A 15259-nucleotide genomic window follows, 5' to 3' on the forward strand; every position below is an offset into this window, starting at 1 on the left:
CTCTCCGGGCGAGCGCCCGTCTGAACACACGCGCGGAGCACACGCGTCCTCCTGGCGCGCCCCACCTCACCTGGTTACCTGCGTGCGCGTCCACAGGCGCCTCCCGCGAAAGGCGCCCTCTGCGCACCGGCCCCGAGGAAATCAGGCGCGAGGCAAAGGGAGCGGGAGAGAGAGTGGTTCTCTCGGAGCGGCGCCTGGGAACAAAGGGGTCTTCTCCCGCCAACACGCGCCCACACCGGCCAGAGGCGGCGGGGAAGCCTCCCCCAGGTCCCTGGAGTCGAGGGTTCCTCCGTGTCTCCCCCAGGCCCCGTCTCCCAACCCGCCGGTCCATTCACGAATCCCTCTCTCCTCCTCCTGATTCTTCTTCAGTCATTCATTCACCCGACACTCCACTCTCTTCCCATTCATCCCCTTCATTCATTCCATTCGCTCACTCGCTCGCTGGACTTTTTTTCTTTTCTTCCTCCACCCCCCCTGGTCTGCGCAGGCGCGGGGCTCCCCTCCAATCGTGCTCGAATTTTATGAATGAACATTGACGTCAATGGGGCCCCCCACGTGGGCCTGGCTAGAAGTACAAAAGCGGCCGCCCAGCCCAGCCGCTCTCCAAGGTGCTGAACGACAGCGCAGCCCAGGCGAGCGAGCGAGCGGCGCTGGGAAAAGGCAGAGCCAAGCGGGCGGACCGAGCGACTCAAGAGGGGTGGGGCGGACCCGAGACCCCGGCCGGCGCAGCTGCCACGGAGCCGGTAACACGTCCCCCTCCCTTGCAGAGTCATTACACAGGCGGCGGCGGGGGGGGGTCCTCTCCGAGAGAGGGCGGAGGACAACCCCCGGCCCGCCTCGCCCATCCCTGGAAGGCTGGTCGGCGAGGGTGGGGGGCGCTGAAGGAAGCCCTGCTCGGTAGCGGTGGTTTAAGGCGAGGAGGCGGCCGGGGACGACACAGAGGCGGCGGCTGTGCGTCTCCAGGATGGGAACCGCCGGTTGGCGAGGAGGGCGTCTGCTTCCCCCCCCCGGCTTTGCAGAGCGACCAAGAAGGGTTGGCCCGAGATGCGGGGTTCAGGGTGGTCCCCTTGGAGCGGTTCCCGAAGTGGGGCGGGCGCCTTTCTCTAGCGACGATGGGGAGCCGGTAGTAGAGGGGGAGAGAGAAATGGAGGGGGGGGCGGGCGGACTCGGCCGCTTCGAGATATGGCAGGTAGATGGACGGAGATGTGGGGTATGGGATTGTTAGGGGAAAATCTGGGTGCGAGGCTGCTCTGCCCTAACGGGGATTCTATCATTTGAGGTTGGTGGGGGAGGGAAAACGCTTGTGGGGAGCCGGTGGAAAAGAATCGAGACCTCGAAAGGAATTGTGCAAACGTTAGAGAGGGAGAGGAATCTGGGGGTGTTGTTGGGAAGGATCTCTTGAAACTGGGGTGGGGCTAAGTTATGCAGAGGGGCTGAAATGGGGGGGGGGCTGTTACAACGGCAATGGAGCGGGGGTCAGCTTTCTAAAGGTGAATGGCTGTTGGGAAAGGGGGGGGGTAGCAGAGGGTCTCAGCCGGCAGAGGGAGGCGGCGGCGGCGCTGAGGCTGCCAGTCATCTTTTCCCCTGCATGTGTGGGCGGTGGGTGTGGGGACTGCAGAGAGGAGGGGGGGAGCGAGCGAGCGAGCGACGAGCCAGCAGGTCTCTCTCTCTCTCTCTCTCTCTCTCTCTCTCTCTCTCTCTCTGATGTGGGGAGGCGGCGGCACCGGGCGACGCTTTCGGTTCCCCACAAACAACCACCCGGTGACCCACAGCTCAGAGATAACCGAGGAAGCAAAGGTGGGCTTTGGTGGGGGGCGAGCGAGCAGAGGACTTCTTTGTTCTATTTAACTCTTATATGGTGGGGGGGGGAAGGGAAGAGAGACGAAGATCCCATCGGTCCCATATAAAGCCGAATAGCGGGTTGTAGGAAATAACTCCCCAATCAATGAGATGAGGATTGGGGGGGGGGGCGATTTCCCTGCTAGGAGCAGCTCTAGGAAAGCGGGTGGTGGGTGGGCGGCAGGGAAAGATTGATGGGGACCCCAGATCTAGGTGCAAGCGGACCCCGGCAGACTCTCCTCTTCCACAGCAAGATTCAGATGGGAGAGCTTCCTCGTCCCCCCCCCCCTCACAGGATGGGGGAAATCTAGGCTTGGTGGGAAAGGCAAAACTAGGGTAATAAAACTGCCAGTTCAAAATGCACTTCCGACAAACAGCAGCCCCCCCCCCCGCCCGCCGATTGAACACACCTAGGCTGAGAATGCTGGGATGTAGTCGGGTGCCAAGAAGACCGTCCTGGCGACTGAGGAGTGGGGGTGGCGGCCCCCTCCTGCCCCCCTCCCTCTGCGGCTGAACTTAGCTGAGCCTGATGCGCGGGCTCTTCCGTCTCGTGGCATCCCTTGGCAACCCCGACAGAGTTGGCAAAGTGTGCGGGGGGGGGGGAGAGATGCATGGCGTAGTGTTTTGTACGTGATCGCAAAGAGACGTTTTGTCGAAAGGAGCTGCCCGGGTGTGTGTGCGCGCGCGCACACCGCTGGCAGGCAGGCAGGCAGGCAACCCTACGAGGCGAGCAGGATCCCGGAATCCGGCGGCGATGCACGGAATTGTCAATGAGAGACCCATTACGAGCGTACAGTACAGGACGTGCCTCTTCGCCGCCACAGCCGCTCAGGCAGCGAGCTGGCAGGAGGCGCTTCGGGGGGAAACAAAACCCCACGATGCAGCCGGGTCTTAAGGAAATGGGAGTGGGGGAGATGTGGGGACGGGAGAGGGCCACGTTAACATGAGGGCTGGAGTGCTGCGCGTGGTGTGGGGCTGGGCAGAAACCGTTTTCCAAGGGAAAAGCGAGGGCTCAGCCTCAGCCCCACAGAATGGGAAGTTCTAATAAGAAAGAGGCTTGTTCCTTCGAGGAAGTGAGAACGGCTCACCAAAGGACCCCGCCACCCCCTCCTCGGTGGGATTTAGGGCTTTCACAGAGTGACAGAACTGTAGACTTGGAAGGGATCAAGAGAGTCACCTAGCCTGGCCAGCCCCCTTCAAAACTTGAGGGTCGAGGCACCTCCCCTCCCGCCAAGGTGAGGACGTTTTTGTTTTTCAAGTTCGTTAAGTTTGTGGGTCTCGCCAAAGGCCATGGCAAACTTCATGAGAGGCAACAGTGTTAACAACATAACACAGAACACCCATCCGGACAGCTCAGCTGGTTAGAGCCTGGTGCCGATAACGTCAAGGTGGCAGGTTCGATCCCTGCAGGGGGCGGCTGCCCATTCCTGCATTGCAGGGGGTTGGACTAGATGATCCTCAGGGTCCCTTCCAACTCTAGGATTCCATGGTACGTGGGGTTTTTGCTCTTCCACAAGACCACTCAATCTGTGTGCATGAATCATAGACTTGTAAAGGGACCTGAGGGTCATCTAGTCCAACCCCTGCAATGCAGCGGTCTTTCGCCCTAGGGCTCGAACCCACGACCCTGAGATTGAGAGTCTCATGCTGTACAGAAAAGAGAGGGAGAGAGAGAGAATGGGGAAGGGGGTCTCCTCGACTTCATGCAGCTCTGACCTGGCCTTTGTCTGTCTCCCCTGCACAGCACCTCTCTCCGCGTGGCAGGATGCCGTGCCTTCACCACCTTCGCAGAGCTGCCTGGCTCCTCTCTCTCTGCCTCCTCCTGGCGCAGTCTCACCTCCGCGCTGCTGCGCTCCCCACTGGAAGGGGGCAGCAGGAGGAGGCCCGCCCAGGCGGCGGCGACAACGACCGCGAGCCTGAAAACTCGCCAGCCGGCAGGGGGATCCTGCCGGGACCCCTCGGCCCCGAAGACCAGAAGCGGGGCGGCCCCGACGAAGGCGACCTCTTCCAAGACGTGGACCCCAAGGCCTTGGCCGCGGTGCTCCTGCAAGCGCTCCAGGCCGAGGCCGGCAAGCCCAGCAACGGGCAGAACTTGAACCCGGAGCCCAACGCCAACGAGGAGCGGGTGCGCAGCGAGACCAAGAGCTCAGACGCGCAGGAGCAGCCGGAAAAGAAGGCGCCCCAGGGGCCGGGCTGGGAGGCTGGCGAAGACGGAGGCCGAAAGGAAGAGGAGCAGGAGCTGGAGGAACAGGGGGAGGCTGGGGAGAGAAGCTTCGGGCAGCAGGAGCTGGACGCCCTCAAGTCCATGCTGGAGGAGCTGCAGCGCTACAGCTCGACCGCCAAGAGGGCGGAGCCCCCCCAGGACCCGCCGGCCCCCCAGGAGCGGGACGACGTCCTCAAGGAGCTGGAGGAGTACGAGCGGCTGAGGGGGCACGTCAAGCGCAGCCAGGCGCCCCCGGGAGGAGAGCCCTGGGACGGGGCGCGCAAGCTGCGCCAACAGCAGCACCTGGAACACCAGCTCCTGCAGAGGCGCTACGAGGAGCTGGCCGAGAGCCGCCGCCAGGCGGAGGAGGCGCGGAGGGCGGCCGCTGAGGAGGAGCGCCTGGCGGACATGGCCTCCGACCTGCTGCTCCAGTACCTGCTGAAGGACGGCGAGGAGGAGGAGGACGGGCGCCAGGGGGCCACCGCGCAGGAGGAAGACGAGGACGACGAAGAGCAGCAGCAGCAGCAGCGGAGCGGGATCCGCCGCAAGGGCAGCGGGCTCCTCTTCGAGGATGAGGAGGGCAACGTGGCCGAGGACAAGCGCTCCAACGAGGCGCCCGTCGAGGAGGAGGACGACGACGACGACGACATCGACCCCAACACCATCGACCGCCTGATCGAGCTCTCCAGCAAACTGCACCTGCCCGCCGACGACGTCATCGACATCATCAACAACGTGGAGAAGAAGAAGAAGGAGGTCCCCGACGTGGCCCCCGCCGGAAGCAAGGCCAAAGGGCCCGGGGCCCCTCCGCCGCTGCTGCAGGCGCCGGCGCGCAACAAGCCCAAGAAGGCGCCGGCCTACGCCGTCTACCGCCCGGACCCGCGCCCTCCGCAGAAGCCCTACTACCCTCCGGCGGACTACAAGGCCTACCACCACCACCGCCTCCCCAAGCAGAACGAGGCGGCGTGGAACGAGGTGCTGAAAGGGGACGAGTACCCGGCGCCCAAATGGTACCCGGCCCGGCCCAGAGGAGGCGGCGGGAGCAGCAGCAGCAGCAGCAACTACGCGGGCAGCAACAAGATCTCCAACTACATCAACCCGCGGACTTTCCCGCCTCCGCCCTACGCGCGCTACCGCGGCTCCCTCCCCGGCCCGGTGGTGCCCCGGGAGGAGTACTACGACGACGGCCAGGCCCGCGAGGAGGACGGCGGCGGCGGCGAGGACGAGGAGCTGCAGAACTACCTCGAGACGATGCTGATGAAGCGCCCCAAGGCTTTCCAGTGAGAGCCGCTCTCGGGGGTCCCCTCCGCCCCTCTCCTCTCCCCCCCCCCCCGCCCAAAGAAACTTTGCCATCCACCGTGTTTCCGACATGAAATTCAGGTTCTTGCATGAGTCAGGAGAACAGAGTCTCCCCCACCGAGAGAAAGGTCCACGCGGAGGACGTCCGGTTGCGACCCCACCCTCCTCCTCCTCCTCCTCTCAGCCAGCTACCCTCCCCTCCACCTGTCCCAGCTGTACAAAAGAGCAGGCAGTAACCCTGTCAATGCAAACTTGTCAAGGACTCCCCCTCCCCACTCCTGGCCTCTCCTTCCGGGGGGGGGGCAGCCTCAAAGCAAGCATTCCAGGTGTAACACTGCAAATCCTAAGGGTTTTCAGTTGAAACCACCGGCTCTGTCTGGATCCCCCCTCCTGCCCCCTTTGGAAACAGCCCCCCACCCCCCAAAACCGCACAATTTCATGGGCATCGCCTGTATTTTTATTAGGAGGGCAAGTTTCATGTTGGGGGGCAGAACCTCAGATAGTTAAGTATTTTTATTGATTTACTTGATTCAGGTAGGGCAGCTGCCCCCCCCCAATGGCTATGCACATGCTCAGTTTTACAGCACACTCCAGAGAGGAGCCCCAGCAAAAAAATGGAGAGGGGAGAGGGAGAGGAATGAATAATTGTGGCCACATCTCCGGAGGTGTTTGTGATCATGAAGGCCACCAGGTGGCACTGAAAGGGGTGTCCCAAAGGATCCTGGCTCCCTGCCCCCTCCCCCCCACATCACCTGCTTTTGTCCCTTCATTAGGTTTGGCTGCCCTAGTCTAAATCATGACAGTTCCCAAGAGGACCTGATCCTGCACCCTGAGCAGGGCAGCAGGGAGTGGTTTACTCTAGCAAAAGCCTAGACCGGTGTTTTTCAAACTTGGGTCTCCAGCTGGTTTTGGACTACAACTCCCATCATCCCTAGCTAGGAAGGGATTGTGGAGACAGCTGTTTGGGAATCAGTGGCCTAGAGTGAGGCTCTGAGCACTGCTGGATACAGAGATAACACCCATTTTATCTGTAACAAGAAGAACAGCAGAATCCTAGAATCCTGTAGAGCTGGAAGGGACCCCAAGGGTCATCTAGCCCAACCCGCCCTTTAAAACACACACACACACGTTTTGGAAACCTAACGTAGCTGCTAAAAACCTTGCCCTTCTTTGCTCATCCAATGTTTATCCTACCAAAAGTGGAGAGGAAAGTCACAGGGTAAAAGACGCAACCCAGAGGCTGCACACAGAAGTGCCCACCCCACCCCAATTTCCTGGCTGGCTGCAACCCTGTTCAAAGAAAGGCGTTCAGGGCTGCTGAGAAGCCACAAACATTGAGGAATATTTGCCCTCAAATACTCTGAGGAGAGAGGGGGACTGATTCTCACGGACCTAAATTAACCCAGTTCGCTTGTGTTAAGTTTACAAACCCTCCCGCTCAAACCAAACTTTCCTCTGCTTAGTAGGCAGGGGAATCTAAAGAACCAGGATGGAAGCTCAATAAAATTTCAAGCCAATGTTTAAATGGAGCCACTTCAAAGCAGGCGGGGGGGGGGCAGACTTTTGGCTCCAGGATTAAGAAGCATAGTTCTGGCTGAGGTTTATACCGCCTTAAATCAGGAGGAAGAGGCAAAATTGCCACAAAATCCTCACTCCTCTCCCTCAAGCGCTGGGGGCCCAGAGGCTCGCTGCTGCTGCTGCTGCTGCCCCCTCTCCCCATTGAGTTCTGTCCAGAACGAAAAAGATTCCCTGGCTGAGGTGGAGGAGGACAGGGCAGCAGAAAGAGGCACAGAGAGGGTCCTGACCACAAACTGCCTTACCACAAACTCTTCCCACGCCCCGAGCCGTTCCTTCCAGCAACCCAGCACCCAAGCGTGGGGCACCTTGAGCTCCGCAGGCATCCCACACCCAGAAACAAGTTGCTGCCCCCCTGCAAAGTGGGGGGAGGGGGAGGCTTTGAGCATGCTGTATACCTACTTGTGTCAGTCCATGACCATCTAAAGCTGCACCTGAAAGGGTCCACCAGGGCGGGTTTTCGGAGAGCAAGCCGGGGGGAGGGGGAGGGTAGGATGGGTGGTGGGTGGCGGCGAGGGAAGCAGGCTGCACGCGTCCAAAAAAGAAAACCCTTCCGCCGGCATCAGTCCTAGAGTGTGCGAGTTTCTTCGCTTTGTGGCGTCCAGTCCTGTAAAAAATAATAATAATAAAAAGAGTTGTTTCGATGTCCTGATCCATTTTGTTGTACTTGAAATAAAACACCTTTGGCCTGTTGTAAATAGCATGTGGAATTCCTAGTTTTGCTATAAAATAAAAGCAACTATTTTATTACGAGTTACTCTCATTATTTGCAGATCTGGCGGGTCAGTGGTGGTGCAGGAGGGGGGGGCATGCCCCCCCTCCAAAGAGCACCCGGCCATATTTCTATGGTAGGTTAAGGTGCACCTTTCTGCACAGGTATCCGGTGTGTGTGTGTGTGTGTGTGTGTGTGCGTGCATGCAGGATGAGATTAAAAAGCTCCCTCCTGTTGCTGCCGCCGCCGTTCTCATTTGTTCCCGATGCAGCATAACTTACAGCCTAGAAATGATTATGCATTACACAGTTTCCTTGCATTGCACTGTATGTAACCCCCCCCCCCTGGGAGCACATGGGGAAGGCCTGGTTTGAAATCCCAATTGAGAACTACATTGACAATAACCTCTAGGGCTGGGTGATATCTGGTTTTCAACATTGCCATATATCATCAACTAACATCACGCCGTAATGATATATCACGATGTCTGAAATAAGGATGGAGCTATGTAGAGGCATTGACTGGCTTGACAGGTTCCCCCGCATTGTGATTTTTGCCAGCGCCTGCTCTTGTAATTCGCTGCCCCCTTGCATGGCGCAGGGGAGAGTTAAGCGGGGCTGAAGGAACCGAGAGAAACATTGGCTGGCTTCACAGGTTTGCACACACACACACACACACACACACATCATGATTTGCTCATACCAATGACAAACTTAGTTGGTCTCTAAGGTGCTACTGGAAGGAATTTTTTTTATCATGATTTGCGATACTTTTGCTGGGTCAACAATTATGAAACTGGTATCACAATATGGACTTCAAACCGGTTTTGGACAATTTGTCAATATATCACCCAGCCCTAAAAATTCCCCTCGTAACCTCCACACCCAGCAGAAGCATGAACTTATTCCAAGGGGCTGCAGGATCAGGCCAGTGGCCCATCTCGGTAGTGGCACCCGCCCTGTGGAACGCCCTCCCAGCAGATGTCAAGGCAATAAGTAACTATTTTACTTTTAGAAGACAACTGAAGGCGGCCCTGTTTAGGGAAGTTTTTAATGTTTCATGCTGTACTGTTTTTAATATTCGGTTGGAAGCCGCCCAGAGTGGCTGGGGAAACCCAGCCAGATGGGTGGGGTATAAATAATAAATTATTATTATTATTATTATTATTATTATTATTATTATTATTATTATTATTTCGTCCAGCATTCTGCTTGCACTGTGACTAACCAAGAAGTGCCAAAGCGACTCTTCCCCCCCCCTCCAGCAGTTTCCAGCAGCTGGCATTCGGAAGCATGCTATGCCATGTTGAAGTTTCTTCCTGCGCTGCCTTTCAGCCAGAAAAGTCCTCCAAGGCAGCTCACAAAGAAAAACACAAAGGAGGATTCAAGCCGGGGAGGCAGGCGGGGGTGGTTTGCAACTTTCCAAAATTTAAAACATTTTGTAAGGGTCTAAGATGCATTTGTGTTCCTGCCCCAAAGGCAAAGGCAGCCCCCAGAAAACTCTCTAAGAGCCCAGGAGCAGTTCCTGTTTCTTCTAAGGGTCTTGAGGAGGGCAAGGGCAGGGGGTAGGCGGAAGGGGTCAACAGGTCGTAGCTCCAGAATCAGCTTCTGAGCATGTACAGAGTTGCGGCTGAACCTACTGAAATATATTATGGCCCAGCCTTACCCGGTCCACTTCCTCAGCTCCATTAAGTGTTATCCTGAATTATAGGTATATATACACACAGGGGTTTTGTTGCAGGGATTGTAAGCAGCAAGGTTACAGACAAAAGAAATGCTGAATTCTCTCTGACCCTGTTTGCACACAAACACTCCCCAACACACACACCCCTATATACAGAACTGTCACTCAGGATAACACTCGCTGCTTCTGGCTGCTTCTTAGCCTGTTGTGAAAATCTGTGCAGAAATAAAGGGGCTCAAGGAAGTGCCGGGTTATTTTTTTGCTGCAAATGCTTTGGTTTTGGTTTTAGAATCATAGAATTATAGAGTTGGAAGAGACCACGAGGGCCATCCAGTCCAACCCCCTGCCAAGCAGGAAACACCATCAAAGCATTCCTGACAGATGGCTGTCAAGCCTCTGCTTAAAGACCTCCAAAGAAGGAGACTCCACCACACTCCTGGGTAGCAAATTCCACTGCCGAACAGCTCTTACTGTCAGGAAGTTCTTCCTAATGTTTAGGTGGAATCTTCTTTCTTGTAGTTTGAATCCATTGCTCCGTGTCCGCTTCTCTGGAGCAGCAGGAAACAATCTTTCTCCCTCCTCCATATGACATCCTTTCATATATTTGAACATGGCTATCATATGCTTAATGCCGTGGTTCTCGAAGGGCGAGTGGCAGGAGAGGATGGCAAGACTGGCGGACCATCAATATGATATTTTGGGAAAGATTCATGTCCTTGCGTGGCTGCATTCTTTCACACTTTCTGGAAGTCCCGTCTGTGATAAAGCAGTTGTGCCCTGTGTTATAAGTCGAGCACCGCCAGGAGTTCTTTCTTTTCGTTCTGTGAGGTACTGTATTTCTTATCAATAAAAAGTTCAGCGTGGCGCTAGCAAATTTTGATTGTGAAAGTGCGGCCCAGAGGAGAACTCCTGTTCTAAGGGGTCCAGGCGCCCGCGGGCGGCCACGCCCTCCCGGAAACAGCTGCGCTTTAAAGCGGGTGGGGAGGAGCAGCGTTGCACCTCGGGACCCTAAACTGAGTCACGGGATATTCTGAGCTGGAGATGAATCCCTGGATTCACACCTCGGGGCCGAGCGGGGGCGGGGGCGGGAGCCGAACCTCCACAACTTTCAGGACTGAGTCCTGGTGCCCTGTTACCCCCCCCCCCCAGGGCCCCCAGCAGATCAGATGGGAATCCCACACTATCCCGTTCCCCTAGGGTCGCCTCGCCCGCCCCTTTGCAGGGCCATAGCCCAGACCGGAGGCAGGCGGAGTTCGGAGGAGGCCAAAACGAAGCGGCTAGCCCCCACCCCCGTCCACCGCCTCCCGCCACTCACCCGTGCGGGAAACTCTCCGAAGGGCCGCCCCGTCGCAGCAGGGGGACAGAAAGGCGCCTCCACCCGGCGTGGGCCTCGCCTCTGGCCCCCGGGGACGCCCCCTTCCCGGCTGTCGACCCCACATGTCGCCCTGGAGGGGAGGGTCTCGCGGGACTTGCGGCGCGGGAATCGGGAGGGTCTCCTGGGCTGGGCAGGTGCCCAGTGGGGAGACCGGGAGTCTCAGCCCCACCAACACCACGTGGCGCTTTCCTCAGCTGGATCGGGTCCCAAGGAGTGGAGCGCTCTCCTTCCCGCATCCTTCATAGCCCTCTTCCTCCTGCTGCAGGCGGTGCCGCCCCCTGGACGAAGAGCGGGGGGTCCTTCTGCATCGTTGCAAGAGAAGCCCCCGACGGCGCCCCCGCTTTCTTGCTCCTTTCCTCGGGCTGCCCGGCGGGCGATTTGGGGGAGCGCGACCCCCCTGAGCGCCGAGCAGAGAGGGGGGCGCAACAAGGACCCGGCCAGAGCGAAATGAGAAAGGGCGCGGGTTGGAGCGTGTCACGGGGCCCAGATCCCGCAACTGGGGTGCGGCAGGGCAACAAGCCAAGTGGGGAGCAGGCGGAGGTGGGAGGAAGCCCCCCGCCTCACCCAAACGCGCGGCGTAGGAGGCCGCCTCCCCATTGCATAGAATCATAGAGTTGGAAGAGACCACAAAGGCCATCCAGTCCAACCCCCTGTCAAGCAGGAAACACCATCAAAGCATTATTGACATATGGCTGTCAAGACCTCCAAAGAAGGAGACTCCACCACACTTCTTGGCAGCAAATTTCACTGCCGAACAGCTCTGACTGTCAGGAAGTTATTCCTAATGTTGAGGTTGCATCCTCATCCTCACAACAACCCTGCCAGGTAGGCGACGCTAAGAGCTGGCGACTGGCCCAAGGCTCCCGGCGAGCTTCGAGTCCGAGTCCAAAACGCTATTATTATTATTATTATTATTATTATTATTATTATTATTATTATTATTTGTACCCAGCCCATCTGGCTGGGTTTCCCCAGCCACTCTGGGCGGCTTCCAACAGAAATTCAAAATACATTAAAATGTCACATATTAAAAAACTTCCCTTAACCGTTACGCCGCACGGGCTCTCCCCAACATAGCTTTGCGGTCACGGTGGGGGGGGGGGGTTGGGGGAGAAGGAGATGCAGGCCCCCCACCACGGAGTCAACAGCGTGCCAAGGAGGGTCGGACCAATTTGAGCTCGTCCGCCCCTTTGCCTCACAGGTCCAGGGGGAGCAGTAGCCCGCCCGACAAAGCGGACCACCCGTTCGGTGTCCAGGTTTTCCTGCAGAGGGAGCCGAGGAGAGCGAGGGGGGGTGGCCATCTGGGGCACAACGTGGGTCAGAACGCCCCACTCGAGATGGGGGAGAATCAGCCTCACAGGGTTGTTGTAAGGATAGAGGGGGCAGGGGGGCTTGCTCTCTGGGGGAAAGGCAGAAAGTCGACTAAGCATCTTCCTCTCTCCTGGTCCTCAGGAGCAAAATTCGGCCTCCGACACTGCGGAATTTGCGGGGAAGCGGAGAGCCAGGAGTTTGCCCACTCGCTTGCTGGCAACTTCTAACTTAAGCGAGCAGACACAGCAACCCCCGCTATCCTTATTTGCTGCGAACGAAAAAGCCAGGATTCAGGAAGCTTGTGGGTTATTTCACAACAACCGCGGTTGTTTTGTTGTTGTTGTTTAAATTGTGGAGCGTTATTCCCTTGTGCCTCTGTTGCATACCACGGGGCGGGGGGCTGATAGAAAACAGGGGGGGCAAGAAAGGGGGGGTCGGAAAAGGCACACACCCCAGTCCCGGTGGGAAGGCTCATTTTCCTCCTTTCCCCGAAAACCCAGAGAGGGAGGGTCTCAGGATGCTGGAAAAACGTGGATTTCACTTTCGAAAGGGGCCCGACGCGTTTCGCCCGATCTTTCTATTCGGGGGTTAATCAGAGCCGGGATGGGGAGCTACAGAAACGTTTCCATGGGAGATCAGCCTGCAGAGATCTTGGCTGTGTCTCCTCCCAGATACATTAATTAACTGGGGGATCCCGAGATTTATGCAGGCTGGGTCCTCCCCCCCCCTCGCCCTCATTTTAAACCCTTCAGAAGGCCTTTAGCAAATATTGGGCAAAACGCGTTGGGCTGACCCCTCCACCGAGAGTGCTAACTTGAATAAAAATATTGGGGGCGGGGACTAAGCCCCACCCGGCATAATCGATACAAGACGCCTTGAACACACACCATCTGAATGGCAATGCCCATCAACTTTGGGGGCGCCTGCCCACCTCAAATATTTTATTAGGGGGCTGAAGGGACCTTAGGCGTTGGCTCCTCTGTCTTTCACCCCGTTTGCTTTGGGGCTCAGTTTGGACCATCTCTCTTGTTTTTTTGCATCTCCTTCCCACTCTAGCCCCAAGGAGGCCCCAGAGGGCATTCACCCCCAGCCCACCCAAATTTCCTCCCCACCCCCAGCTTCCAGCAGCCACAGCAGGGTTGGTTTTCCAAGAAGCCTGGCCTGAGGTGGCTGTGAGAATGACGTCTCTCTTGCTAATACCAGGAGGCCAAGCCAGGCTGGGTTCCATAATACAGTGGCAATGATAATAATAATAATAATAATAATAATAATAATAATAATAATAATAATAATAATAATAATAATGCTGAGATTCCTGCATTGCAGGGGGTCAGACTGAATGACCCTCAAGGTCCCTTCCAACTTTACGATTCTGATTCTGAGATTCCTAGTACCCACATTGTCTCAGAGTCCCTCTGGGGTGCCCTTTCCTCCCTTGGAAGGTGTGCAGAACTCCAGGAGGAAGTTGGAAGGCGGCCATCCTTCTCCACTTCCTCTTCCAGCTCGGGTTTAATTCACCCAGATCCCCTGGAAAACCAAAGTGAGGTGCTCTAGCTTTCTGCTGGGGGGTGAGGTGGGGGGGTAGCGGTGTGAGAGGAAGGACTAGAGGCAGGGAGGGGCACCCACGACGCTTGTCCAAAAAATCCAATGTCATGAGCACCTCCTTCCCAAAGCCCAGTGCCTCACTTATCTGACACTGGGAAGACAGTGCAAGGGCCGGAGGGGGCATAAGATTTTCACACTCACGCCCCCCCCCCCCAGCATGACAAATGCGGTGTGCAGTCCAGGGGGTGAGTAGGGGAGTAATTTTGTGGCCCACTTGATCTGGGAGGTTGGACCGCCCTGACGTAGAGCAGGCTGCGGCCCACGGGGGTCATTTAAACGGCCCACAAGCCACCCCCGAACCAAGTCGCCTGCTTGGAGAGTCCCCGTGCGCTGCGCTAAACTGGCGCAGCGGGGACTCGCTTCCACGCCGCCGGAAATCGTGTCTGCGGAGCCGCGCTCTGGCCCACAGAGTGATCTCTGCGGGAGTGAACCAGCCCAGGTGAGGGAAACCTTGCCAACCCCTGACGTATAGGATGGGAGTTAGTAGCCGTCCTCTCCCCTCCCCGCCCAAATAGCAGCCACAACCCGCCCCCCATGGGTTGCCAGTTTGCTCCCAGGTGGGGATCAAGGGGATCACCACCCGCCTTAGGCCCCAAATACCTGAGAGACTGCCTCTTTCCTTGCAGGCCTTCAACTCCAGGTGTTACGATCAGGAGAGGATGGTCTCTTGGCAATTCCACTATCCTCAGATGGGGTGGGTCAAACTGCAACTCCCTAACACCTCCATTTTGGCGAACCTGGGCTTGGGCACCCAAGATGTCTGTGTTTTCAGGGCCCACCCTATTCCCGCGGCTGCAACCTGTTTTAGGCCTTTTTCAATTCCGAATTTTAGAATCGGGAGGTAATAAATTTTAAGGAGCTGTCAAGCTGGAATGTTGATCGGCAGAGGAGGTTCGACCGAGAGGATCAAGGGTCTGGAAACCGAGCCTTATGAGGAACGGTTGAAAGAGCTGGGTATGTTTAGCTTGGAAGAGAGACTATGAGAGGTGATATGGTAGCCATCTTCACATTTCTTAAAGGTTGTCACATGGAAGAGGGAGCAAACTTCTTTTCTTCTGCTCTAGAGGGCAAGACCTGGATCCACGGTTTCAAGTTGCAAGAAAGGAGATTCCGAATAAACAGTAGGAGGCTAAAAGCCATTGGACGGTGAAACAAACGCCCTTGGAATCTTAGACTTGTAGAGTCAAAAGGGACCCCGAGGGGTGCCACAGGGTTCTGTCTTGGGCCCAGTCTTCTTCAACATCTTTATCAATGACTTGGATGATGGGCTTGAGGGCATCCTGAGCAAGTTTGCAGACGACACCAAATTGGGAGCGGTGGCTAATACCCCAGAGGACAGGATCACACTTCAAAATGACCTTAACAGATTAGACAACTGGGCCAAAGCAAACAAGATGAATTTTAACAAGGAGAAATGAAAGGTATTACACTTGGGCAAAAAAAGAAAAAGAAAGGCACAAATACAGGATGGGTGACACCTGGCTTGAGAGCAGTACATGTGAAAAGGATCAAGGAGTCTTGGTAGACCACAGACTTGACATGAGTCAGCAGTGTGATGCAGCAGCTAAAAAAGCCAATGCAATTCTGGGCTGCATCAATAGGAGTATAGCATCTAGATCTAGGGAAGTAATAGTACCACTGTATTCTGCTCTGGTCA

The 15259-nt window shown here is 56.7% G+C and overlaps 1 protein-coding gene across 1 annotated transcript; it reads left to right on the forward strand.

Annotated features, from left to right (window-relative positions):
• The first annotated feature begins 611 nt into the window (after nt 1–611).
• Nucleotides 612–7669, forward strand: VGF (VGF nerve growth factor inducible). Its single transcript, XM_088655997.1, has 2 exons — nt 612–743; nt 3584–7669. Exon 2 carries the CDS (start codon nt 3605–3607, stop codon nt 5324–5326), a length of 1722 nt encoding a protein of 573 aa, XP_088512123.1. The 5' UTR covers nt 612–743; nt 3584–3604; the 3' UTR covers nt 5327–7669.
• The last annotated feature ends 7590 nt before the right edge of the window (nt 7670–15259 follow it).

Source organism: Zootoca vivipara, chromosome 12 (assembly GCF_965207765.1).
Source record: "Zootoca vivipara chromosome 12, rZooViv2.hap1.1, whole genome shotgun sequence".
Taxonomy (NCBI): domain Eukaryota; kingdom Metazoa; phylum Chordata; class Lepidosauria; order Squamata; family Lacertidae; genus Zootoca; species Zootoca vivipara.